At 41.4% G+C, this 27,589-nt stretch overlaps 1 protein-coding gene across 3 annotated transcripts in view; it reads right to left on the reverse strand.

Annotated features, from left to right (window-relative positions):
- ndst1b (N-deacetylase/N-sulfotransferase (heparan glucosaminyl) 1b) overlaps nucleotides 1–27,589 on the reverse strand; it is a 77,984-nt gene that overhangs the window by 9,080 nt on the left and 41,315 nt on the right. For 2 of the 3 annotated variants that reach the window (XM_083564538.1, XM_083564539.1), the window contains 8 exons: nucleotides 15,155–16,091; nucleotides 12,278–12,751; nucleotides 8,485–8,572; nucleotides 7,458–7,612; nucleotides 6,965–7,150; nucleotides 3,088–3,216; nucleotides 2,822–3,004; nucleotides 31–127 (listed from right to left, as the gene is read on the reverse strand). In XM_083564538.1, coding sequence (XP_083420664.1) covers nucleotides 31–127; nucleotides 2,822–3,004; nucleotides 3,088–3,216; nucleotides 6,965–7,150; nucleotides 7,458–7,612; nucleotides 8,485–8,572; nucleotides 12,278–12,751; nucleotides 15,155–15,700 — 1,858 coding nt within the window. In that variant the 5' untranslated portion in view covers nucleotides 15,701–16,091. Of the gene's footprint in view, nucleotides 1–30; nucleotides 128–2,821; nucleotides 3,005–3,087; nucleotides 3,217–6,964; nucleotides 7,151–7,457; nucleotides 7,613–8,484; nucleotides 8,573–12,277; nucleotides 12,752–15,154; nucleotides 16,092–20,694; nucleotides 20,805–27,589 lie in introns of those variants that run through there. The other variant, XM_083564540.1, reaches the window with a different exon arrangement.

Genomic DNA, 27,589 nt, shown 5'->3' on the forward strand with positions numbered 1-27,589 from the left:
CTGCTAATAAGAAGGTAAAACTAAACTCACCTGTCTTCTGCGGGCCTATGATAAGCAGCTTAGGGAAGCGATCGCAGGTTTTCTCCTTTGACCAAATGTCTTTATGCCGTTTGTCCTCACAGGGGTCCTGTTGGAGAGATTCGGATTTACCGTTACAGAGTCTGTGAGGTAACGTGTCACGTGAGGTAACTTGTGCTCACTCAGGCGCAATTGTGAAGTTTCTGGCACGGGACGGACTGCTATTAAGTGTCTATATATCACAGAGTGGGCCTACGGAGTTCTAACTGTTAAACAGACCGTCTTACTTCATTACGCTAAATAAAACCGGTCCCTCGAACCAAAGTCCCCGAGCTAATAGAGCACTCACAGCCAGCAAGCGAGGGGAAAAAACTGAGCAGTGGTTTGACTGTGGTCTGAAATAACATCTAATTAAAAACGTCTATATGAATACAACATTTAACAGGCGCAGAAACAAAGACCAGTTTAACAATTAGGGAAAAATGCTTCCAGACAGCACTGGTGTATGTAAAACACAATGGCTTTCAAATCGTTGAGCGAATTCATTTACGATTGATATATTTGAGGGGGAAGAAAAAAAACTTGACCGTTATATAAATAAATACCACACTTTTCTTCTAAGCATATAAGACTAATCAAATCATCTTATATTTAGGATGTCTGTATTTACCCAGTGGTTTTGAGAATCTCATTAATCACAGGTGGACAGGAGTCGTAATCTTTAATGATCCGCCGGCTTGACCTGAACCGACACCGACTCTACTACAGCTGAGGTGGGCACATCTGGATCGAGTTGTGCAGATTAACGAAGAGCAATGCGCCCTGCTTCTGTGGCCTCCTTTACGGTCAGCATCTGTCGGATTTCACGAGATAGAGCGAGCGCTATCGGTGCGTACTGACGCTTCACTGCAGCGTACACATTTAATCGGACTGAAGAACGGGGTAGCCTGGTCGTTACGACATTGGAATTCTGATCAGATGGTCGGGAGTTCAAATCCCTGCCTTACCTAGAAGCTGTGGCGAATGCCCTTGAGTAAGACCCTTAACACTCAATTGCTTGTATAAATTGGTATATAATTTAAGATTACTTATCGACTTCATTACGTTAGAACAAAGCTACATATAATTTTTTCCAGATGTTTCCCTAATGTGTGATTAAATGTCAGACTGAGGAAGCCACACTCTTACATAGTTATGCACATTGCTGCAAGTTACTCCCCTTTTTTGTGTCTAAAATATTACATGTTGAGTTAGAACCTGATCCACTTCTGGTGATATTTGGTGTTTCAGATAGATTCAGCTCATTCCAAAAATCTCAACAACAGTTGTTGTCTGATGAGGTCTTTATAGGAATCGATACTAAAATTTTAAAGAAAATACTAAAGTCCGAACCGACATTTGTGTTGTTTCACAAACTGGATCAGGTTGATACCATTTGGTCTCCCCATTTGCATTATCTTAATAGTACAATTTGATTGTGTACCCCAAATGGGGTCTATTATTAACCCTTATTAGATTATTATTATTATTATATTTTTTTTTTAGAGAGACGCTCCAATCAAATGAAATGCGCTTGTTTTGTAGTGCTGTAATATAAAGTGCAGGGAAGAAACAAATCTTAACAGCTGAAGAACAAAAAGTATTGTGAGGACTTTCTGGGAGAGCAAGTACACATGAAAAGACATTATTCACAGCCGAAGGATATCTCCGGAACGCCTGAGCCTGGAGTGAAAGGACAGGATCTCAACCTTGACAGGAAACAAGGAGGATCAAAAAAGGATTTAAGGCTCTAAAATCACAGTCTCTATATTTCTCAGAGGGTGAAAAAAAAACTTGACAGTCCGACAGGAGGAGTCAAGCAGAAATAAAGAGGAGGATAAACTGAACGACGAAGAAGTGTTAAAGGAAGGAAAAAGATACGAGTGTGGGTTCAGGAATTCTCCTGGCAGCACCGAAGATACAATTTCAGATTTGGTGAAAGGCAGCATGGAAAGAGGTTTCTTCTCTGAGGTTCGGTACATACCTTGGTTTTTAAGTCACGGTCCAGTTCAATTTCGGTATGGTCACAGAGAAGAAATGCAAAACATAAAATTGCTTGTCGTTTTTGTATTAACGAAGATCATTATTAACATTTGTGAACTGCAACTTTTACATTTTTTTTTAATAAAATACTTGCTTGGTTTAAATAAAATAAAAAATATATAAAAATCAAATAGAATAAATCAAATAAATTTTACAAGTAATCGGTTAAATTGGCACACATTAAATTGATTAAATAAAATAAAATAAAAAAATCGAAAAATGTAATTAAATTGTTTAGACCCCATATACAGGGTAATACCGATGTGTATATAAATGTGTTTTACATTTAAAACAAAATTTTCTAAAGATATGATCTACTAAACTGTTGTTCTTATCTTAGCATACTTATACAATCTTCATTAAAAGAAATTCTTGAAGCTGAACATAAAAACACCAAAGAATATCGCTAAACTGTCACGGAAGTGGCGCATGCGGAAAACAAAATCTGTATTTTGGCGCACTACATTTCGTGAGAGAGAGGAGCCGCAGTGACACTGCGCCGAAACAGTTCGTACGAATAGTCAAGTTTATTTTTATAGCGTTTTTCGCAACAGACATTGTCTCAAAGCAGCTTTACAGAATTTAAGAGTTGAGGTGAGACCTGTACCGTTACATTCCAAGCTCTGTTATGCGAGAACACCTGCATGCCTGGATGTCTTCGGAAAGAATCTCTGCATCATTAACACACTCGTGTTTTCTTGTAGGCGTGTCGCTCTCTCACCTGCCAGATTGGATCCCTTTCCTCTGGAAAGATCTGGAAGTATTTCTGCGCCAGCTGCACGGGTGGGAGTGTCTGCAGCTTCAGGTTGGTCCATGTCTGAGAGAACTTTACTAGGTTTTTAAATGTGTAAAGGCCCAGGCGGTCGTTGCCGTAGTTCGACAGGTGGGTCATGAAGATGCTGATCTGGATTTTCAGAAATGACAATTTCTAACACAAACCTCAAAATTATGTACTTTTTTTTTTTAGAAACACTGAACGTGGCTTACAGGGTTGAGGAGCACGGTGAGGAACAGCTCTCCTCCGTTGATGAGTTTGTCCAGCTCCTTAGGGCTTCCGGGATACTCGTTGTAGAAAATGGTGTGCGTAAAGAGACCGCACGTCTGCCTGGGCAACACCTGAGAGTGGATCAACACAACGAACCATGAGTGAGTGGAAACTTAATAGAGCTCATATTGGGCTCGAACACTCCAGTTCAAAAGGCATTCAAGAAAACGTTTGAAACTGGAGTCATAAGAAACTTCTGTATTTTATATTCATCATGACAAATTAGAGTGGAAAAACGCACTTGGTTAGCCACAACGTGCAGTAGCGTTCAAACACTGCGCTGCACTGGAAACCAAATGGAAACTGTGTGACCTCAGCCTAGAAAAATGTATCCTTAGTACAATAAAAGGAGCAGAAACCACTCCATTAGTAATAATCTAGCGAGACCCGAGTTAAACAAATGTCAGCCAGAATGCCAAATTCGTTCAACAATTCAAAGTAAATATTTTATTACCCCCTGCACATCTATATTCTATATTTTGTTAACTATCGGAGCTTCTGTGTGCAAATCTGGTTGAAACATGTTGGCTCCTGCAACGGTTCTCTAGCACACGTCTCCATTCGCTTTTATTAGAACAGGTTTCATCACACAAGTTTGTTGGCCAACTGGAATTTGGACTGGCAAATAATCTAAGATGGACTGTTGCCCTTTAACAAACCAAAGAACTTAAGCCAACATGGTAGAAGGAACATGATTTGGAATTGCTGCAGTTCCCTTCTTCCCCACAACTTCAAAGAGAACTGTATACATTGACCATTTAGTCATTTTGGTCACCTACCAATTCCCACCCCATATTTACTTCTCACCTATTACAATCCCAATTCGCAAAAGTTGGGACAATGTGCAAAATGTACATAAAAACAGTAAAATGAAATTGTTTGCATATCTCATAAATTCACATTCTATTCACAGTAAAAAAATAAAAATAAATATATAAATATATATATATAAATATACACACACACACACACTGTATATATCCCCTTTTAAGGACTAGTTAACGTCATTGTGAATTTGATGGCTGCAAAATGTATCAAAGTTGAAACAGGACCATGTTTACCACTGTGAAGCATCATGACTTCCTTCCATATACATCCGGGAACTGAGGAGACCAGTTGCTGAAGTTTTGGGAGAGGAATATGTGTCTGATACAGGATTCTAGCCTCTCAACAGTTCTGGGTGTCCTTTATTGTGTTTTTCATTTCATGAAGTGGCAAATGTTTCAGACTGCAGACAGGCAGGTCAGTTCGGTACCCGGACTCTTCTTCTACTAAGTCATTCTATATTAATATATGCAGCATGCAAGTAGCATTGAATTTGTTGCACTAAAACCTGTATAGACTGTTCAGCATTGATGGAGCCTTTCCAAATGTGCAAGCTGCCGATTCCACAGGCACTGAATAACTTCCACATCATCAGAGATACTGCTTTTTTGAGACGTGTTGCAGCCATCAAATTTAAAATGACCTTTTTTTCCCCCCACTTAAAACATACATTTCCTCGGGTTAAACGTTTGGTATGTTTTCTAAGTTCTATTGTGAATAAAATGTGGGTTTATGAGATTTGCTAATTATTGCATTCCAGGGTTTTTTTTTTTTTTTTTTTTTTTTTTTTTACATTTTACAAAGTGTCCCACCTTTTTTGGAACTGGGGTTGTAATAGATGAGAAGTAACTGGTGGGTGGGAATTGGTAGGCGATGAGAAAATGGTCATTGTATACAGTTATCCTAGAAATCGTAGAGGAGAACAAATAGTGAAGGGAAATGGAGCGAATTCAGATCGAGATCTTTCCACCATGTTGGTTAAAGTTCCATGGTTTGGTAAAGGGAAGTGGCGACATTCCAGATTTTATGATTTGCCGGTCCAAAATCCAAAAAACAGTTCCAACCAAATTTGTACACAAGAGATAAGGATTTCTTTGAGACTCAACAGCCAACCACAAATATCTTTTTTCAGGTCTCATTCAGATGAAAATGTTATCTGCTCTCTTCTACACACTACGGCTAGTGCAACTGAGATTGAGAAGTGAAAGAGAAACTCGAGTGTCATCTCTTCCCAACTAGAAGAACGACAATTTTTGTATGTACATGGCTAAAGATTTTCCGATGTGAGAAGAAAAAAAAATACAACAAAAAAGACTATAGATTAAAAAGAGAAGAGCAAATTACATCAGTAACTTTTGAAAATTCATAATTATTAGATTTGAAATACAAGACTTACACGAGGACGACTAGAAGTACAGAGTTAAAACACATTACGAAACAAAAAGCACAGTAGCCCCGAGTAAAAATCTAAAAGTTTCTATAATTATGTTCATCTGCCTCTCGCTTTGAAGATCCTCACTCGCTTTAACTGTTGCCCACTGTGCACTTTTTTCCTTCTTAGAAGCAGGACCTTGTTATCTGGCTCAGGCAGTGATGTACACACTCACACACACTCGTACAAAAAAATCCACTTCTTTCTTTAACTGTCTGATGTTGGAATCCCGAGAGGAAGTTGAGGGGAAGAAGGTTGTGCAATGATTTTTTTTTTCTCTGCTTTAAGCAATAATATACAAAACATTATATATCGCAGAATATTACTTTCCCCCAAGACTGTGTTTGTGTGTAGGATTTTCTTTTTCCAGGGATTAAATATCGAGTTGATAACAGACAGGTTTTGGTTTATATTTTATATTTGATAATTTTTTTTTAATACAGATTTTAGCATAAACGCAAGTCAATGAAATTACCTCAGAGGAAGTAAGAGTGTGTGTGTTTGTATGTGTGGTTGTGTGTGTTGGCAGAACAGAGCGGTTAAACAGAATCTAGGGATTAAAGGAAGTCTGTGAGAAATGGCTGCATCTGAACGCGGGTCTAAACACAGAGCGAGCGACAGACATAATATTTTCGAAAACCCTTTTCCCAAACAAAGTGGAGCGTCTCCCCAGAACATTCTCTGAAAGGTTACTCAACTAATCTGCAAGTCAAATATGAAGCAGCTCGCTGTCCATTGTAGCGCTGAAGAATTAGACGGTTGCCAGAGTCGTGATCTTTCGTACCACGACGCGTCTCGAAATGTCTCATTATTCTGCACCGGACCAGAAACAATATCGGTGTATTTCCGTTAACCACACTTATACCGGTGTAGTATTTCCTTTTAGAGCACTGTGTTCACCCGTACTATAGGCAACGACTCTGTTTATTCCTTTTTATATGTGGCACTTGAGTGTGATGTTCCCACAGAAAGGGTAATGCTGAGCTTAATGTGCTGGTGTGAAATATTCACAGGAAACCGACCGCCTTAATCTCATAGTCACATATTTTCCCCCTCACTTCCTTCTCTCACTGCTGGGACATTTTTAGTTCTTAATGAAAGTATTTTTTTTCGCTTTTATAAACAAGGAAATTAAAATGCTGATAAAATGTAAAGGAAATGCGTAGCAGCCTAGTTCGTCTCAGTCGTTATGTTTTAAGGACAGGAAATGGACCAAGAATAACCACAATGAAGTGCTTGAACACACCATCGTCCAATCTAAACAAATTCAACAGTAGCTGTAGCATATAACGAATGCCATTAGGTGTTCAACATGGTTTATAGCTCTATCGCATACAACATACACACACAAACTGTACATTAGTCCTATTCATGTTATATTACTGTTTATGGCAATGTGTATAATAGTATAGAGGCCGTTTGTAGAGACTGCGTACACCCAAAGAGATGCCATCCGCATGCACTTCCTGAGTGATGAAGACTGCACGACTCGGTGAAGTTGCAACCTGGTACTACAAAGGTGTGCGAGGGACTTGTGTACGTGAGCAGGCTTGTGCACTTACGCTGATGCCGCTGTGCATGAAGCCTCTACGAAAGCGTGCAGGTTTGAGATGAGGGTATTCCTCTGTGCTGGTCACCTTGATGCCCCACACCTTCTTCCAGGCTTCGTAGAGCTGCATGTGGATGGGGTAGACGCCAGAGTGATGCGGAGCCACCGCGTAACCCATGTTTGTGGGGATGCCGTGTTCCTGAGAGAGAAAATGAGGAGCCAGAGAGAAGACGTATGAGGAGATAATTCGAGATCTTATGCTCTAATGTAAAAAAATGTATATTCGATTTTAAGCAGAAATATGGCTTTTAGAAATACAAATGTTACAATCCTAAAAAAAATGGGGGACCTAAAAAAAAAAAAAAAAAAAAAGAAAACCTTAATATGATCAACAACAGATGTTCATTTGATCTGAACTGATCAAAGAAGTCGTACACTTAGAAGAAGAAAAAAAAAAAAGCCCTAATGTATTGCCTACATTGAAGGCTTCCTATTTTCAGCCTTACCTCTGCAAACTTGCGGTTAAGCAGCATCTGTTCGGCCAGCACCGACTGGTTGTGGAAGAGATGAGGCTGCATGTGGCTCCACATGTGCGGAAACCACCAGAATTCCTTACTGTAGGACAGGAGCAGGTCATCTCCCAGATCTTCCTCATCAGTGCCTGAGGAAGAGAAAACATGTTACACGCGAGCACGACTTCCATCCGAGAGAGGTTTGAAAGAGGGAAACGAAAAACCTTCCAAAAGAGTTGGGTTTTTAATGATGAACTGCTTACCGAATCCCTGGTCAAACATATGTGGACACCGGACCGATTTATTTATAAGTAAATTTAAACTGCTGAATTTTCTACAATTCCTCCTTCACTGGAACCAAGAGGGCCAAACCTGTTCCAGCGTGACAATGTCCATGTGGGCTTCCCAAAATCGAATGAACGCCCAGACCTCCTCGTCAAACACCGTCTTATCTCACTAACGTCCTTTTGTTGAAAAAACACAAGTCCCCTCAGCCATACTTCCAAAACCTATTGGAAAGAAAGCTTGACAAGGATGTTTAACACGCACATATGGGACAATTGTGCTTTTACTAATGGACACTGTTATAAAAGAATGTATGTAGATTGTTCCTTATTATTGTACGTTTATCCCGAACTACAGTCCAAATCCACCCTGAAAAATAAATTCTCTAGTGTCCACATGCCTTCGGCCTACAAAATTTTAATTTTAACCAGATTGTCTGAAAAATTCAGGCACAGCGTCGTTCACAGTCTGTATTATATCAGTGTATTATAATGAAGAATCTAACTGCACTTTGAGGTGACTGTCTTTATGGTTAAGACGAAGCAAACTTTGGCGAAAGCAGGCAGCTGCGAGAGGTGACATCATTATGGAACTGTTCCTAATCGAAGAAAATGGCAGCGTATTGAAAACGAGCGAGTCTGATAAAGCGATGAACCCTAGCTCTAAGAGCCAAATTACAGAGCATTTATCCTCAATCATAGTGAAGGCAATTAGGAGCTGAGATGACTGATCTCACCAGCATGAAAGAATTTTCCAGAGAAGCCCAAGTTGAAGGTGAAGTTGGGTACATGAGTCCGGAGCTCGTTCTGCGTCTCCAGCAGGGCCTAAAGGGATACATGAAAAAGGATTTACAATCATCTAACATGTACACTCTTCCAGAACCCTGAAGATAAACACACGCATTTACTTGCAATCTAGCCTTTTTTCTTTTTTTTTTTTTTTTTTAAATCAGGGTGGTCCCATATACAACTGTCAAACCACAAGATCACCAATGGTCCATGTCCAAGATCTCACACACAGACCTTAAACTCATACATCCAGCACGACCGAAGGTCCTGAATACACGTACATTACTTCCCGACACATGCACACATCACTGTCATCATTATCTCGCATCAGCAGCAAGCCGACAGCAGCTCACTCGGAGTGGGGGAAAAAATATGGAAAACGTCTGCACAAACAAAAAGACCTGGCTTTCCCCCCTTCTCACCCAAATCATTAACAGCTGACGCACTGTCAGTGAACCTCGATGAGAAAAATCATCTATGAGACAAATTCTTGTGCTTTCTAGGCTAGTGGATCGAAAAGCGACGTTCCCTCAGGGATCAAGTTACAAGCGACTGAACACGTCAATAAAAATGTATAATCGAGTCATTCCTGCAATTAGCCAGATTCGATGGTCACTTCAACTGAGAGGGTTTAATGCAAACCCCAGGAACTTAAAAACAAGTACTTGTGTTCAGCAACAAAAAAGCTCACAGAATTCAATAAATTTGCCAGAATAATGCGAGTGATACTCGAACAGAGCATCTCGGAAATCTGTAATGAAAGACTCTTGAATTTATGTTGGAGTTAAAGGGATACCTGGTGCCAAAAAAAAAAAAAAAAAAAGCAGTTCTAGGATGTTTGTTGGTCACCATTCGCGTTTAACCGATACACACTTTTGCTGAATGGCACCAGTAGTAGTTTGCTATTGGTTATCGGCAAGATCCATACTGTTTTTCTGGGTTGCGTCTAGACAGCGACTGATTTTACCGATAGCCAGGTTGGATCGTACTTGCGGATAACCGATTAATCAACTGATTTTAAAATGGATACTGGGTCAAAATAAAAGCAAAGAAAAACACCACTGTAGCCTATAAAGGTGAATCACTGAAGCCACCTGCTGTTTGCTATTACACGAGACTGCGCGTTGCACGGAGAGCGCTATATGTTCCTTTTATTTATTCATTATAAAATTTGATTAAATTTTTTTTTTATAAATTCCAGAACTATTGTGACACATGGTGTGTCATGTTTGGTTTTTTAATCCAGTTTCTATTTTATAAAAACTATGGCTTAATTAATCGTTTATCGGTCAACCTCTAGTCACAACGCTGCCTAAACGCCGAACAGAATCGGATAAATTGAAAATCGAAATGGCAAAAAGGAGTGTAATGAGAATGTAGTATCTTAAGCCTCGTGCGCCCTACTGGATTTGTAGCACCAACGTTGCAGAGGAAATCGGATTTTGGGGCTTAATGTGTACTATTTATTAGAGAGGAGCCAGAACAACTGAGGACAAACTGCTGATAAATTCCCAATAGGAAATCGAATTGATTTGCCACCACTTGCGGCAGATCCCTGAATCCGGTTTCGTCACTGCTATAGTACTGTATAGGGTGAGCACAATAATACTGTTTGTATCGGAAATTGTTTAGGATATCATAACTTTATTAAAAAAGGTACAATTAATTTAAAAATACATGAAAAAAAAAAAATTATCACTATATTTCCAGTTCTCTTGGAAGAACAGGATCCGCAAAACCTGCATCTTTTTGACCAAATATTCCCTCACCATTTTCTCTCCATTCTCTCATTTACTCTTCATGTCACATGACAGATAGGGGTTATTTTTGTTAAAAAAAAAAAGAAAAAGAAAATAAATTTTGTTTAAGGCATTTCTTACGTTCCCTTACACATTTGCGGTCAGCGACTGTTCTTTGTGAGCCCATGTCTTGATTGTAATTGACGAAGGTTTCTTAGTATAAGCTGAGATTTCAATTTTATGTATTTAAAATGCTATCACAAGTGCGAGCTGATTGCGTATGTTCACATCTGCGCTGAAGCAGGAAATCTTTGATTACGTCTGGTCCGTTTTTGCTTTTATCTCACCGTGATTCTTTGAAAAAGCTGAGAGCAAGGTTGAGGGTGGGAAGGGAGGAGAAGAGAGAAATAAACAAACCAACAACAAACAAAACAGGAAACACGCACATGAACAGGGACTACGGTTTTGTAGTCCCTTTGAACTAAGAATCATCAAGAGAGAAGCTTTGGGTTTGCGAACTAGCTGGAGCAGAGACGGCAGCACGAGCTGTCATTTGATGGCAGCGGCTGATCGATGGTGATGCCAGATTGAGCTCTCCATGTCTCGATGCTGCTCTTTCTGAGTTTCTTTTCAAGCAGAAGAGAGACTCATGCTCCTGCTGCTTGGCTGTCTCAGGTTTCTTTTTTCCCCCTTCTTTTTTGCCCCCCATCTCCATCCATATTTCTCTGTGAAAATTTTTTATAATTCTCCCCTGCGCATCCGTCTCTATTTGTGTATGCAGCAGGATCAGAGCTAAAAGGCCATGAAAGAGTGAGGAAAAAAGCAAAAAAAAAAACGGAATGAAAAAAGTACTGTGAAAAAATCCCTGCAATAAAAGTGTGAAAAAGAAGAGATGCCCAGTCACAAAAGACAAGGAATGAACATAGACTCAAATACATCTATAACCCCCCCCCCCCCCCTCCACTACAGTGCTATGATGTCAGTTTTCACGCTCCAGCAATGAACAGCTAGCAACGACCCCCCGAAATCTAATGCATTAACCGACTCAGCATTTTATTATTATTATTTTGGGTGAGTTGAAATGTATGAAAAGAAAAAAAAAAACTTTTTATCCGATGCAAATGCAGATTTCCTGCCTAATGGAAAATTCCATCGAAGGCTCTATGTTTTCTTTTAAGCAAGCCTTTGAGTAAGCAAAGATCATTTCAGGCCGGCTATGAATTTTATTTGGTGATTTTTCAAGAATATCGGGCCCAAGATGAGGAAAAATGGGATACCAGTTAAATACAGAAGTACTTAACCGATAAACGATGTGTTCAGATAAACCCTATCGTAGTAAAATACCCTAAGTGGAGACATGGCCTAGCCTACCCAGAAGTTTTAAAGAATGGTGATCAGTATGAGGTAGTATACTGTAATGTGTTAATAATGTAACTAATTACAGTATATAATATAGCAAAACACAGCTTTGATATTACCGCAATGTATAAACTTGACAGTCTATATGTATGTGGCAGCAGGCGTGTAGACGAGCGCCGGTTTGCGAGTGGATGAAGCGTGTCTCGTTTCAGTTTTGTTGTCTGGCGATGGCGATTGAAAGGAGAGACTAGTGCTAAAATTGGGCTTTGAAATAGCGAACACACCAAAAATACGCGTTTTAACACTGAGACAACTCTGTCGACCTCTGGTGAGGATAAGGGCATTTCACAAGGTGGGAGTCGCAACGTATTGTACGAAAATTAAAATGCCGTGCAAAGATTTGTATATTTTTACAATAATAGCTGTAATAGTAATAAAATAAAGCACAATGGCATATTTCTACCACAGGCTCACTACTGTAACAGATCTGTAAGGTTCCAGTACCACCATAGTTTCTACCCTCTACAGCCAACATCCTGGCTTCTCCTAACTTAAATCGCTGCAATATCTGCCACATTGCTTCACACTCTTTACAGCGTGTTATTACCCAGGTAGCCACAGACAGATTGAACGGTCCACCCACCTTGACGTCAGTGACTTTCATCCGTGTGCCTTCTTTTCCCACAAAGATGTCATCGATGTCCACTAGGATGTAGCGCTCCAGAGCGAGCGACAACCGTTTGCTTGTCAAGAAGCTCACGGCGTCCACCAGCACCAGCTTGTGCAGCCAAAAGTTGAGGTTGTTACCGAAGAGGACCCGCTGGATACCGTCATGAAGCCCCAGGTCCTGGACCACCGCTGCATGCAGGGGTGGTGGAGGACCTCCGGGTTCAGTGGTCCTGCCCCGGGCAAGCAGTACAGGCTCGTAGGTGGAATGGTTGGACTGGAAGACGGTCCAGTCGTCCCCGGGCAACGGTCCTCGCTCCACCTCGCGCGCCTTAGTGATGAGCAAGAGCGGCGATTTAGGATTGACGCTGCAGTCCCTTAAGCCGAGGTTCGAGTGTAGGAAGAGGGGGAATCCCTTCAGCTGGGCACTCTGTAAACTGTTCTCGTTCGCCTTCATTACAGTAAAGAGACAGCAAAGGACAAGACATTGTATCATTTGTACATTTTAAGCCTTGAGTGAAAGCACAAGACTGACCTGAGAACTTTCACTGACAATCATAATGACTAAATGGCTACGAGGTACTTTCCGGGAATCCCTGAGGACGAATGCTTGAGTAATTCAACCGGTTCAATCCATTCACATTCCACCCTTCTTTGGCTTAAAAGACAGAGTCGAATGATAATAAAATGTTTTTTTTTTATGGAATGAAAACAAAAACCTGTGGTTTCCTGGGTCAGTTTGTAAAATCTAGGACAAACTTTTGCAACCGGCTCTCCGTCATCCGTAAACTTCGCCCTGATCAGTTGCTCATTTCTTGGCATTCCAGTGTAACTTAAATTTATCATTTTAACATTTAAAGCTTTAGTTTTGGTCATAAGTGGTTTAAGACATGACATTGATCATATTTAGCGATAAAATTCTCGCACACGTGACAAATGAGCGGTTAATTAAACCCTGCGAGAGCCTGCCTTGTGTTTGGAAAAATACAGCGCAATAAAATAACTTTGCTCAATATTATCGTTCAAATAACAGCAAACGTAATAGAACCCATCTGGCACTAGGACCGTTCCAATGCAAACAAAGGGAAGAATTAATCTGGGTGTTGGTTGAACACAGGCGCTTTTGACGCGAAGGATGAAACTTCAATTATTATTTGATTTGAACAAGTTTAATTCATTATGCTTAAAATAATCAAGAAGAGCTGAAACTTTGACTAGAGTTGGCAGTAGAAGATTTTAATAATAAAGCTAATGTATAATATCTTTTTATCTACCTTTTGAGTGAATTTGTTTTTGCTGCAGTTCACAGTTAAGGCGCTGGAAGCGAAAACCATTAATTATTTCAGCTTAGCATTGCTAGAAACGGTTAATGATGCACAGAGTGCTGTACATATAGAAACATCTCAGGGTGGGTCTACTGGACACCTACTGCACAACTGACTTTTGAATGAAATTGTATTGTTGCCAATGACATGAAATAGCAGTACATTTATATTTATGGCATTTGGGAGACACGCTTATACAAAGAATATGATTTACTGAGCAGTTGAGTGGAAGCTTGGTGGGGCTGGGATTAAAACTCCGATCAAAAGAAGAATTCTTTCTAAACAAAGCTTTCTTGGTACATCCACAGAATTATTTACAACAGAAGGCAAATAATCAGAAAAAAAAAAAAGAAAAGAAAAGAGAACAGAGCAATTCTCTTCACTCTCTGAACATTCCTTCTATCAAACCACTAACATTCCAACTCTACTCCTCCACTTGAAATTCCCAACTCCATTAACCTCCGTATATCACACAAAAAATGCATGAAAAATGTTTCATAAATGGTGCAAAGGTGACAAGAGCGAGTGGAAGGAGGAAGATGGCGAGAAGGCTGTGCTTAATATAGCCTCGGGAGATTATACCGAGCCAAGTGCTGGCTGCAGTCGCTGATTCCCTCATGGGAAACTGGTTGGGTTTTTCGGAGGCGTGTTCTCTAGGATGTAACATTAGAAGTGCTCGGAGCTAAAGGCATTGAAGCGAAACAGAACGGGGAAGAGAAAGTTCTCAGAGGAAAAAAAAAAGGCAGGAGAAACGGTCAACCTGCAGAGATCTGGTAGACAAGGGCAATATGCTGTACATTATCTGGTCCTGCAGCTGAACGATTGAAGATGAAAAGTTAAGTGGGTTCAATCATAGAAACCACACACACATTATATATTTACAAACACCCTTGTGGCTGAATGAGCATGTATCTCTTCACAAAAATCGCTCTTAGGGCCCTTAAACAAGGCCCTTAACCCTTCAGGAGTGCTGAATCATGGCTGACTCTACACTCTGACCCCAGCTTCCTGGAATATGCAAAGAAATAATTTCCCTGTGGATCGATAAATTATTCGTTAAAATATGTGACCGTGTGTGTATAATTCTTACATTAACTGTAATAGATTTCTAGTTGAATTAATCAGTTACATTCTGGCCCCAGTGATTTCATACATTTTCATACTGGACCTGATTTCATACATTTAGTCACCATCTGTTGTAGCCATTGTTGTGATTGAGAGTTTGTTATAAAAGAGATCTCTGTTCCAAAATCCGTTTTGTTTGTAGATTAGAATAAATAATTGTCTGTTATGTTGCTTAGCAACCAAAGCTTACTGTAACACTGCAAAGAAATGTTTATAGCCAGTGCAATTCCTAAATGAAATGATTTAGTCTGTTGGTACAGAACAAAGAAACAAAAAACGAAAAAACACAAAACAAACTGTTGTGTGTTTTATACAATAGTTGCAGAATGATAAACTATTAAATCTGGCAAAATGCTGTCCATCATATACGTCAATTCTGACTAAAATGATCAGTAAATCCTCACCTTAAAGAAGCCAATGATGCCCACTCCGTACTCCACACAGTACTTATCGAGCAGTTCTCTATTCCAGGCGTCCAGGTTGACGTACTTGAGAATATTCTCATATATGACCAGCGTGAAGCGCCCCCTGTTCTTGTCGGTGAGAGTCGGCATGTCGCCTTTCCCTGGGGCGATCTCAATCTGGTAGCGGAAGCGTCCCGATTCCAAGATAGCCACGATGTCCTGGCCCAACTGCGAGTAAAGGCTCTCGACGAAAACCAGCACCACAGGGTCTGTGCGAGACGTGTCTGCCGGCTTGCCAGTCCTTGCAGGAAGGATCCTGGCCGACGGAGCGGAAGGGGTGGCGGCTTGTGCATCCTCCCAGTCGGCGGCTTCGGTGTCTGCGCTCTCGGGCCCGCCGACGCTCGCCGGCTCCAGCTCTCGCTTGACCCCATATAGAAAGTAGGCTGAAATGAGCACACTGACCATGCAGAAGAGGAAGAGCAGCAGTAGGCTGGTCTGCAGCGTGAGCTGCCTGTAGAGCCGTCTCACGCGTCCACACACCAGCATCGTCACCCCAATGCCACCTGTTTGAGTACACACGCACCGTCCTCGAGTCACTAACAAATCGCTGGGATCGAGAAGAGATCTTCCATCCTGTCACCATTGCAGAGGGCAGGAGGACCGGGGCGGGCAGGGGACGGCATGGGCGACGGTGGGCTTTCACTCACCTCCCGAGATGTGTGCTGCCCGTCCCCGTGCACCAGCAGCCCCCTGCCCACCACCCTCACACCCCTCCTGTTCTGCCCTCTATCTAAGTCCTTATCGTTTGAGCCAGTGTGGAAACGAGAATAGCCTGGAAACGAGGCGAGACAGATTTCTGTAGGACAAACTCGTCTTGCTGGGATGAGACCTCCAGATGGTCATGCCCGAAGAAACGAAGCTGAGATCTTCATTTGGTCTGGGGGAGAAAAAATTGGAGAAAACAGTTACTAGCAAGAAAAAGAGCATTTCAATTTGTATCAGGCTAAGTCTTTGCTCGTACACGCTGCATAACCTGCGCCGTAGACAATGCCTGCCTTTCATTAACCAGCAATAGGATCTATGAAGGCAATGAATGGATTACGAGATAATGGCCGTGGCTTGCATTGATTAGCCGCGGCTTTAAGAGCAATCCTCGTCCTCTAGGCACTTCAAAGTGCAAAAGTCATTCTTTTCATCTCAAATGAAGCGCTGAAAACAAAAAAAAGAGAAAAAAAAAAAAAGAAAAAAAAAAAAACCTGCCACAGGTGAGTAAAAAGATCGAGACCGACAAAGAATGGAGTCAGGAAATTGAAAGGTCTCGGAGAGGACACGGGGATGGGACACTATAAAATCGACGAAGAGAAAAGCCAATGTAGTGAGCTGCCATTAAGGGCTTGTGACGTATCACTGTCACTGGCTTTCTTTTCATCATTAACGCGTTCCTCAGCCTCACCCGAGTCTGCTGTAAGGCTCGAAACCAGAACAGAAACCCTGGCAAAATTTTCAAATCCCTTTTATTCTCACTTTCTAATGAAAACGTGATCATAACGAAACTTTTTGTTTTGCGATTTTGCCTCTACAGTCTTTATTTCTTTGGTCCTACTTACACACACACACACACACACACACACACACACACACACACACACACACACACACACACACACACACACACACACACACACACACACACACACACACACACACGGCTGTCGCGCAGGCCTGCGGGTCGTTTGACTACACAGAGGTGTCAACAATGCCGAGGAGACGAAAGCGAACGCGACGAGACGGGGCTTGTTTTCGGGTGAAATATAGGTCCACTTTCAAAGGCATCATCACAGCCATCGACGTAATGTTGTGGGTTCCGGAAACAAAGAATCAAAGAGTTTTCAGGCACAAAAAACAGAAAAGAGGAAAAAAAAAAAAACACAACATAAAAAAAATAAATAAATAATACCAAAGCAAAGCACACTGATGACGAGGATGAGGAAAAAGCTATTTCATCACTTCAAAAGAAAGTACGACCTCGTAACCCTGTAAAAAAAGGCAGGAATGGTAGACTTGGTAGTTTGGATTATAATGCGAGTGTGATTGGATATCCCCATGAGGTGTGTGTGGGTTTTCCTTTTTTTTTTTCACGTGGGACTTCTGAAGCAGGGCGAAAGGAAAAAGAAATCCACAAGGGGATCGTTAGGATGATGCCTATGATTTCTCAGACTTGCAATCCCATCCTTTTCCACCACCCCAGGCTTAATTTCAGACCACAATACCTGTCACTGGAGATCTGGAGCTCTATTGTGTTGGCTGGAGGAACAAGAACGGCAGTCTGAGCGTCGTCAGAGGTCGGATTACAGCTTCCAGAGCACCCCCCACCACCACCACCACACGCTCATAGGCTGGTTCTTTAATATGCATCAGTCCCCTCGAGCTGAGACGACGGAGCAGGCCCTTTTGTGCTTGCTGTTCTCTAACCTTAAAACGGATCACAGGCGAGGGAAAAGGACGCGCTACGGTGTATATATAAAAAAAAAACGTGAACACAAACGCTTCACCTAAAGACAGCTCTCTAACTAGAAACGCGAAAAAAACCCCAAAAAACGCAGCACTATTACATGCTGATGTGTGGGAATGTATAAATAAAACCGGCATACGCTGAAAAGACATTTAAAAAAAACCCCCAAAAAAAACCCAACTTTGACATTTACACGAACATCCCAGTCTTCCACACCTGTTCGTTTCGTCCCAGATCTTTTTTTTTTCCTGACCGACGCCACTTTGGAGATATCGAACCTATTTTCCGATTACAGAACAGCTTTAACGTATATCGTCTCCAGGGCCTAGAGTACTGCAGCATAACTCCGTTTTTGTGTGTGTGTGTGTGTGTGTGTGTGTGTGTGTGGTGCTAATTCAGCACCGTGAGGGTTAAGCTGAACTCTGAAAGCATGATCTACTTTGCACCTGCACTGCGAAGAACAAGGGCGTTTAACGGGAGACCCACCGACGCCGGTCTACTTTCTTTGATCGTGGATAATATGGCAAGTTCACTGCAACTCGTGACTCTTTTGAATCCCATCTATAACTGTGTATTGTAGTTTTGAATATATTTCTAGTTCATTTTGTATTCGGATTTAATTCCAGACTTTCAATTTAAGACTTTTTAAGACCTTTTGAAAAACATTTACATTAAAATACACAAATGTGTTGTTAGCAACTGGCCATAACAAAGTTTCTCAAGCCAAATATCGCTAAACTTGCACTTCCACGTAGCTAAAAAATAAAAATCCATTTTACGTCTGTGGTACAAGCCGAGAGAAATGCGCTAATAACAGAAAGCCGATTGGCTGTTGCATATTGGCCTCATTTGTAGTCGTAGTGCAACGATTTATATTTGGAGTGGTGAAAGAAAGATCTACAACACCAAGGAAACAAATGAACAGGAGCTTTTCAGTAAGTATTAGGATGACGTCGTAAAATTTCAACCTGTTCAAAATTAATACCTAGATAAGCAAATTTAAGACCTTTATATGGCAAAAAGGTGATTTTTTTTTAAATCTTTTCCTTTTTTTCCCTCTCAGACTTCTTAAGATGCCGTCGAAACCCTGTAGCCAAACATGGTTCTCCATAGACTGTAGCCACAAAGTGAGGCAACTTACAGTAAACTCGAAAATGACAAAAAAAAACATTTCAGATTTGTCCAGATTTTGTCTTTGAGATCTCTGGATGGTTTGATATTTCCGTCTTATAATTGCAAGAATTTAGCTATATATACAGTATTATATATGTATAACATACAAGTTGTACATACATACATATACAATATATATATATATATATATATACACACATATACACATTTCCAATATCACATATTTACTTCATTCATTTTTGTAATAATGTGCAACTGGATGCTTCCGTCACTAAAACAATTTTCTTGTATGTGTAAACATATTTAGCAATAAAGCTCTGTCTGACTGATTCTGGTTAAATTAAAACAAATCTCCACAGGAACACGGCAATATCTAACGAAACATCTTTCCAGAAGAGCGGAGACACGAAGGAGGCTTACAGTAAGGTGTGTCGCCACTGTTTTCGCTAACTACCTCATACCAAATCTTAATTTGTAGTGAAAATTTTGTTTAAATGTTTTGGGGCGACGAGTTGAACGACTGCTTCGGCAATTAAAGTGGAGAAGAATAAAGCACCCAAAGATGTGGAGTCGTCAAAGCTTTCCTGTGCCTCCTCAATCCGTTCCTTTCTGTTTCAAAGCGTATGGATGGTGCAGACTGACTGGAGGGATCAAGATTCAATGGGAGGAAAAAAGAAAGAAGAAAAAAAGAAGGAGAGGGAACACGCTTGAGCGGCTCAGAATATCTGCACACCGCGGACTGCTGTTCAAAGCTGCTGGACGATTTCTGGACAGCGTGTGTGTGTGTGTGTGTGTGTGTGTGTGTGTGTGTGTGTGTGTGTGTGACGGCAGCTAGCAGTTAACCTTGAAGGCTTCGCTTCAGAAAATCTGATACTGATTTCTCGTGAAGCTCGCAAACTTGGGAATCGGAGTATTACATATATATATTCATAGAGACATTTTCTGGAAGCGTTGATGACGTAGGATTGACAGCAAAAATGTTATGTTTTTTGTCTTTAAACAAACGAGCAAACAAATAAAAGTTATAGTTGTAGGTCCTGTATTTGTCTGTTTACAGCGTTTACGGCCTTCTCGCGCTCGACCGCGTTTTGTTTTCCCGGAGCCTACGCGAGAGATGCTGCTGACAGATTTAGGGCAGTCCGTGTTGGCTGAGAGATTTCGGTGCGAGCGCTGGAACTGCTGCGGGATTTCACTGTGGTCCCCTTGCACCAAACACCGAAGTGTCCTACGCAAGTTTTAATTTCACTAGATGGGCAGCGTTCAGAATTCTTTCATCGACGATTAAACAAAATGACAAAACACAGCTCAATACACAACACTGTAGCAGAAATGTCTTTAGATGGGCACGTCCTGCGCTGAAAATACCACATGGAACGGATAACGAGAAAAAACGATTGTTAAAAGGTTATATAATCCCGTGAATGCTTACGTTTTCGAGATTACGACTGATTATCGGACACTGATAGACGAGGAGCAGTAAACTGATTAGCACAGTCAAGCAAAATACAGCTCCATTTAGCTGACACATATAACCCAAACAATGGCATGATCCTCGTTTCATAACACCTCTGTAAAGATTCGACTGCGAGATTGGTAGTCAAATCAGGCTCCGCCTTTGGAAGCATAAAATCTTAAGACTATTCGGGGTGATTTTATTCTACGTTGCTCAACTGCGCCGATGCCCTTGTTAGGGTAGAGTGTTGGATGCTCAAAGGCTTAGACACCAGACAATCTGGACAAGGTCAGGGGAGTGTAATCCTAAATCCCTAATCCTGTTTATCTCAGCTGGACCAAATGGTGGGTAGATGCAGATGCATATGGACGACTTCGGAGCACTGATCAGAGTTAATAGTCCAAATATTACAGATAAAGCAAATGATAGGTGTTTAAATACTCAGTATCTGTGACCTGTCGAACCGTGCCAGAAATCTGGGAGCTCTGAAGTTAGTGCTGCGTCATGTCGAGTTACGGAGTGCAGGAGAAGGAGATTAATCTCTAACTGTCGGTTCTGATAGTCTCTCCAGCACCAGGCGATATTCACTCTGGCAGGCTAGTCAGCGTCTGTTTGTGTGTGTGTGTGTGTGTGTGTGTGTGTTTGTTGGACTTTATCCTGAGCGCGTCTGTGTGCTCTCGCACCCTGCCTTCCCCACACATGGCACTAGGTCCAGTGTGCCGGTAAACAGTCTCGCCGGCCTGCACACAGTGTGCCGCCACCGTTCTGTCGCGCTGCCATCTGTGGCTAACTCGGGGACGAGCACGCTTGGCGCGAAGCTCACACAAGCCCCCCCACGCACAACATGGACAGCGTTCAGCCTGAACCGTGCTTATCTAACGTCCGTCTCATCGCTGAGGCTCGATCCCATCCCGAGCTGGTACCATGAAAAGATCACCTGACCCTGGGGATGGGGGATTATCCAAAAAAACAGGAGGTGTCCTACTTAGATTTGGGAAAACGAGGGTGGGAAAGTAGGTGCACAGAGAAACGAGGGGGAAAATAATCCTAGCGTTTCTAGTTGGATTTTGAGAACGCTCATGTCCTTTATTTTGCATTTCTATTTTAAATTATCAAAAAAAAAATTACACACTGCTATGACCAAGGTTTCACTCCAAGATGAACATTATCCTGCGAGTGTTGCTTGTCAGATTGTATGAACATGCACTCGAGTCAAAAACTGACTCAACCCTATTGAACACCTTCGAGATGAATGTGAACGCTGACTGCACCCCAGGCCTCCTCACCTCACCTACATCAGTACCTGACTTTACTAACACCCTTATGGGTGAACAAGCACAATCTCCACAAGCACACGTCTCCAAAATCGAGTGGAACATCTTCCCAAAAGAGATTATCAAAAGAGCAAATTGGGACTAAACGTGGAATGCGATGCTCAAAAAGGACATACCAATAAGCTTAGGACCAGGTGTCTGCAAACCGTTGGCAATATAGTGTCATTTCTTCATTCTAATAAGCATACAAACAAATCCTAAAAGGTTAACACACAAGCTTCTTTCCCTCTAGAATACGTTTCTTTTCCTGCTGTACTCTCACCTGACTCGATTCAACGTTTCTCTTGAGGTTAGAAGATCGTGGGTTTAAATCCCATCACCACTATGATCCAAACACTGGCCGCTCTGGATAAGGGCGTCTACCAAATGTGATCAGGAGTACTATTTGGAAAAGACGTTTGGTTAGGCAACAGATACTTTTGTGTGAAATTGTGAAATAAAGGAAACAAATCCCATTTTAAAATCCACCTCCAAATAAAATCGAAACCCGAACTAAACAGGTGTTTCCTCTGACCATCATCCAAAATGAAGCAAAGCCCCCGAATGAATCATTCCACTGCTGGCAAATCTGACAAACAAACAGATGGGAGGAGAACCTACAGTAAAACCCGTGTGTGTTGGATACGTGTCAGGGATTCGAGCTAAATCCATATTCATATTGTTTCAATAATAGATGAAGCCACACCTTCTATTCTTCCTTACTCAAGCGCTATCGAGAGCCAGGTCGGATTAAAGAGCCGAGTTCTGCTACGGTCGGCCCCGAGACGCAAGTCTGATGCAAAAATATATATAAATAAATAAATACAAACAAACAAAAAAAAAACCTGTTAGATGTCAGTCTGAAAGAGCTCTTGTATTCGTGTTTGACAGAGACATAAAAATAAATCACTGAACTGTCAACCTGAAGTGGCGTCTCGTCTCCTCTCGGGTTCTGGTTCAGTTGTGAGAAACGCGACATGTTCGCCTTATAAAGTCGTCCTTTCGTCTGCCAATCAAAAGCTACGTTCAGGACGGATATTTGATCTGAAGAAATACGCTTCTCAACCGTCGGGTCAATGGAGATGTTGTCGCAAGTGTTATTTCGGAGGGAGTTTATCGCACAAAGTTGATCTACAGAACATTTTGAGAATTATGTCAGTTTAATCAAATTCCTCAAACCGTATTATTCATATTAAGGGGTACATTTGACTGCCTGTCTCAGTCTGTTGTTAGAAAACGTAAGGTTTAACACAGTGAATTGTATACTATTTTTTCTTTCTGATATAGACACATTGGGCATCTGCTTACATTCACAACGTTTCATTTAAAATTTGGTGTAGATGTATTACAAACCAATCCTACAGATATATATATATATATATATATGAGAGAGAGAGAGAGAGAGAGAGAGCGAGAGCAAGAGAGAGAGCGAGAGAGAGAGAGAGAGAGAGAACATATGGAGTGGGGGAGGTGGTAGCTTAGTGTTTAAGTTATTGGAATTTAGATCGTTTAGGTCGTGAGTTCAAATCCCTTCCACACCAATCTGCCACTCCTGGGCCCCTAAACAAGGCCCTTAACACCCATTTCTGCTCGGATGTATTCATTGTTGTAAGTCATTCTAGATAAGGGCGTCTGCCAAACACTATATGGACAAAAGTATTGGGACACCTGACTTGTCCACCCATATGTGGCTCCTCCCCAAACGGGTAGTTTCGCGATTCTATAGGACGTCTTTGGATCCTGTAGCATGAAATGTTCTCTTTACTTGAACTACGAGACCCAAAATCTGTTCCAGCAATGCCTAATGCCAGCTCCATCGTATGAAAATACGTTCGCATTGGGTTGGAGTGAAAGATCATCTGCTATAGAACTCTGAAATTTGGGGTGAATCGGCACACTGACTGCACCTCAGGCCTCCTCACCAACATCAGTTGCAAACTTTTGTATTTGAATGAATGCAAATCTCCAGAATGGGATGTTCAATATAGATGTTTAATGGTCATGTGTCCACAAATATGTTTGTCTGTATTATTTATATACTCCGATCAGGCATAAAATTATGACCGCCTCCCTATTATTGTGTTGGTTCCCATTTTGCTGCTAAAACATCTGGAGATCATCTGTTGGATCGGACCACACGGACCAGCCTTCGCTCCCCACGTGCACCAATGAGACTCGACCTTGTCGCTGGTTCACCACTGCAGACCAGGAACATCCCACAAGAGCTGCAGTTTTGGAGAAGCTCTGACCCAGTCGTCTAGACGTCACAATTTGTCAAATTTGCTCAAATCCTTACGCTCGCCCATTTTTACTGCTTCCAACACGTCAAATTTGAGGACTAAATGTTCACTTGCTGCCTAATAAATAAATCCACCCACTAACAGGAGCCATGATGAAGACATTCACTTCACCGCTTATAATGTTACAATGTCAATGTTATGCCTATAACATTTATATGACCATAATTATAAAAGCACAATTTATATGAATTGTCTCTAGTTATAATATTTGCAGAGGGAAAAAAAATTATCAGAATCTAATTCCAATCTTTTCCATTTGTCACAGGATCGGAACAAATTCATTAGTTTGTCTCCGAAGACAAAATCTGGATCGAAATCTACTTTTTATCTATATCCTTTATTTCCATACAAAACACAGCGGCCGACCGTAAGCTGCGAAAGTCGATTAAATAAGAAACAGTGTTGGGTTTGTTGCGCACTGCCCCTGATTTCCATGGAGGGTTCGTAAACCTTCGACCGGAGGCAAGGCGTGCAGGTGATCTGAGCAGATCTGGAAACTCTTCCTGTATTCCCATGGCATGTCTGCACCTGCTTCCTCCAAGTGCATCCTTTCCCCCCTTTTTTACTTCCAAGAGTGCGAACCCAGCAGCACGGATTCCCGAAATAAAAACCGCGCCGGCTGTTTTCGCGGTTTTGAACAAGGCAAAAGAAAAAGTGCTTATGCGACGTCTGCTTTCTGGCAATGAGAATGTTCAGGAGTTTATTTGAAAAAGGGAATAAAGTAAAACTTTTGATTTGGAGTCAGTCAGCCCTCCGTACGAGCGTCCTCAACAGCCGTGCTGCAGACGATAATTGGCAGAGGTGTGCATCAGCTAGCGATTGGGAACAAGGGCAGCGATTACATGCTAGGCCCAGATGCTTGGGAGCACCTTCGTCCCGTTCCTCTTAATTAGGCTGCACAACACGGCAAGAACCGCGACTATTTTTAGACTCCGAGGCTACCGACGGCACACAAAAGAGCCCGTAAGGGTGTGGGAAGAGATAGAGAAGGAGAAAGGCTTTGTTTTAGAGGACAGGGGCATGGCGGAGGCTCGGTTTGTGAACGGCACGTGGAAAATCCAGCTAAGAGGGATCTGGGGCAGGAAAGGAATGCAAATTGTTCCGGGTATTTCGTTTTTCCTCCACATCAACGATTTTAAACAAAAGCCATTTGTTGCGTTTTTCTATGGTACGTTATACATGAGAACAACATTTCTGTTCATACGGTCACACACCCCGTACCCAAAGTATCCGCTTAAGGTCAGTGAACCACCCAGATCACGAGATATTTGAGAAAAATCCCGTTAAAATGCCCTCCGACAGCTGTGGCTTGGTTCGACGGTTTACCGACCGGATCTCAAATCGGGAAACTTGGCCGCATCGAGATCTCAGAATCGCTGGCCTGCTCACACTGCACGACTTTAATCTCTTGCCATCAGATATCTCTCAAGGGTCGCTCGCAGATGACACACACACACACACACACACACACACACACGATCCCCAAATCCTGCTTTCTCAAAAAATTTTGTCTATCAGCTGTCCATCCTGTGGCTTTCTGACCTGTTTTTGGACAGGAATGAAGAAAAGAAAAAAAGATACAACAGAGGATTGACTGGAGGAGAAGTGTAGACGGTGAGGACCATCTGTTCTGCCAAGAGAACTGGAGAAAACAAATCAGGGATTCCTTCAAGTTCTCCTTAGGTTTCCTTTGACCTCCCAAAAATGTTGAAGTAAAAATCTCTTGGTAGATATGTGCGTATAAATATGTAACTGAGGCTGATGGTAATTCGCATCTCGAAGCAACGCCAAGGATACGGCACATTAAAGATACATATGAAGCAGCTACCGATATGATGTTGTGCGATCTGCTGTCCATTCGAATCAACACATGATTTGATGAAAAAATATGATGCTTTGCAGTTAAATATGAAACTGATAGCCTTCTGATGGCCCTTTTCACACAAACACTTTTGTGGTGCAAAAAAAAAATTTTTTTCAAATAAAACCTGATTCTTTTGTCAGTTCTGTCTTTAGGAAGATGCAGCTCTACCTCTACTATGTAAATCTGTATTCTATATGACGCTCAGGACACACTTCAGACTCCACGGTGTTGTGAGAAGTCATTCATATCATATATTGGTCACAAATATTTGGCCAGTTTTTTAAGTTATAAAAGTAGAGCGCATCTATGTAAATATTATATGTATGTAATGAGAGTTTTTGGGTTCTTGGTTTTGTTCTGCCATCATCACCAATGCAGTTACTGAGGTGAAACTCGTACATTAACCACAGTGAACAAAACACTGCATCATCTCATCTCTCTCTCTCTCTCTTCACTCTCACTACTCCCACGCATATTTGGAATCACGGGACACTGTTTTCACGGTATTATCTACAGATCTTATTTAAATTTGTAGTACACCATTTATAATCCTTATTTTCACTTTCTACACGTAAATAAATCTTTTTTGTTTTATGATGCAAATATGTAAAAAAATTATGCGTCACGATAAAAATGTCAACTTTTATACGATGCATTACAACTTTAACTTTTATGCCGAAGCAAACTGGTGAATCTTTCCATCCCTAATATGTAGGGAAGAAGAAAAATTAATTTATATATATATATATATATATATATATATATATATATATATATATATATATACACACACACACACACACACACACACACACACACACACACACACACACACACACACACACACACACACACACATATATATATACACACACACACACACACACACACACACACACATATATATACATATATACACACACACACACACACAGAATATTTTAGACACAGTCGCCATGGCTGCTCATCGGGGATAAATGCACACTATTCACCTTAACTCTTAAAATTCTGTAAAGCTGCTTTGAGACAATGTCTGTTCTAAAAAGCGCAACAGAAATAAACCTGACTAGAAGCGAGATTGCGGTCTTTCTATTAAATCCCCACTTCTTTTATTGAATTATACAAATAGTTCAATAAACCGGATTCAAAAATCTGCTGTGCATGACAGCCAATGAATATCACATCCTCCAAGAGTCTCATTGGATGGATTTTAGAGGTTTCTAACTGTAGTTCGGTTCGCACAACTGATATTCGTTGCCAAGAAAATCAAACGCGCTCGAAAATATCGGCGCCTCCGCTGTTGCTCGCATATTAGCATGCGAGCCGACATGACCCTAGTCTATTTTCCTACACAAAATGGCAGCTATCTGGAATCCTCAGGATCATTTGCAGTTCGTGTTTCTCTGGTTTCCCCAGCGAGAAGACTAAAGGTTTCTTCTCATCGGTCGATAAAACGTTACAAATTCCGGCCTGGCCTTTGTGTTCGTGCTGCTCATGAGATGTTGGCATTTGTAGTATGGAATCTGTATTTCTTCCCATGAAGTCTTGACATGAGGGTGAACATTTTGTGATTCTCTAAAATACTTCACTAGTTTATCTCAAGTCATATGAAGTACTGTTATTGAGAAGCGATAGAAGATTGGTGATTTTATACACCCTCAAAATATTAATGTTTGAATCAAGTAAGAATCCTGAGTTCACATGTTCTTCTCTAGGCTCTCCAGATTCTCCTCTAGGCTCTCCAGACTCCCCTCTAGGCCCTCCAGGTTCTCCTCTAGGTGCTCCAGAATGTCTTGTAGGTTTTCCAGGTTGTTCATGTTTTCCACTAGGTTTTCTCTGACCTCCTCAAAACTTCCAGC

Source organism: Silurus aristotelis (assembly GCF_946808225.1).
Source record: "Silurus aristotelis genome assembly, chromosome: 16".
NCBI classification, from domain to species: Eukaryota; Metazoa; Chordata; class Actinopteri; order Siluriformes; family Siluridae; genus Silurus; species Silurus aristotelis.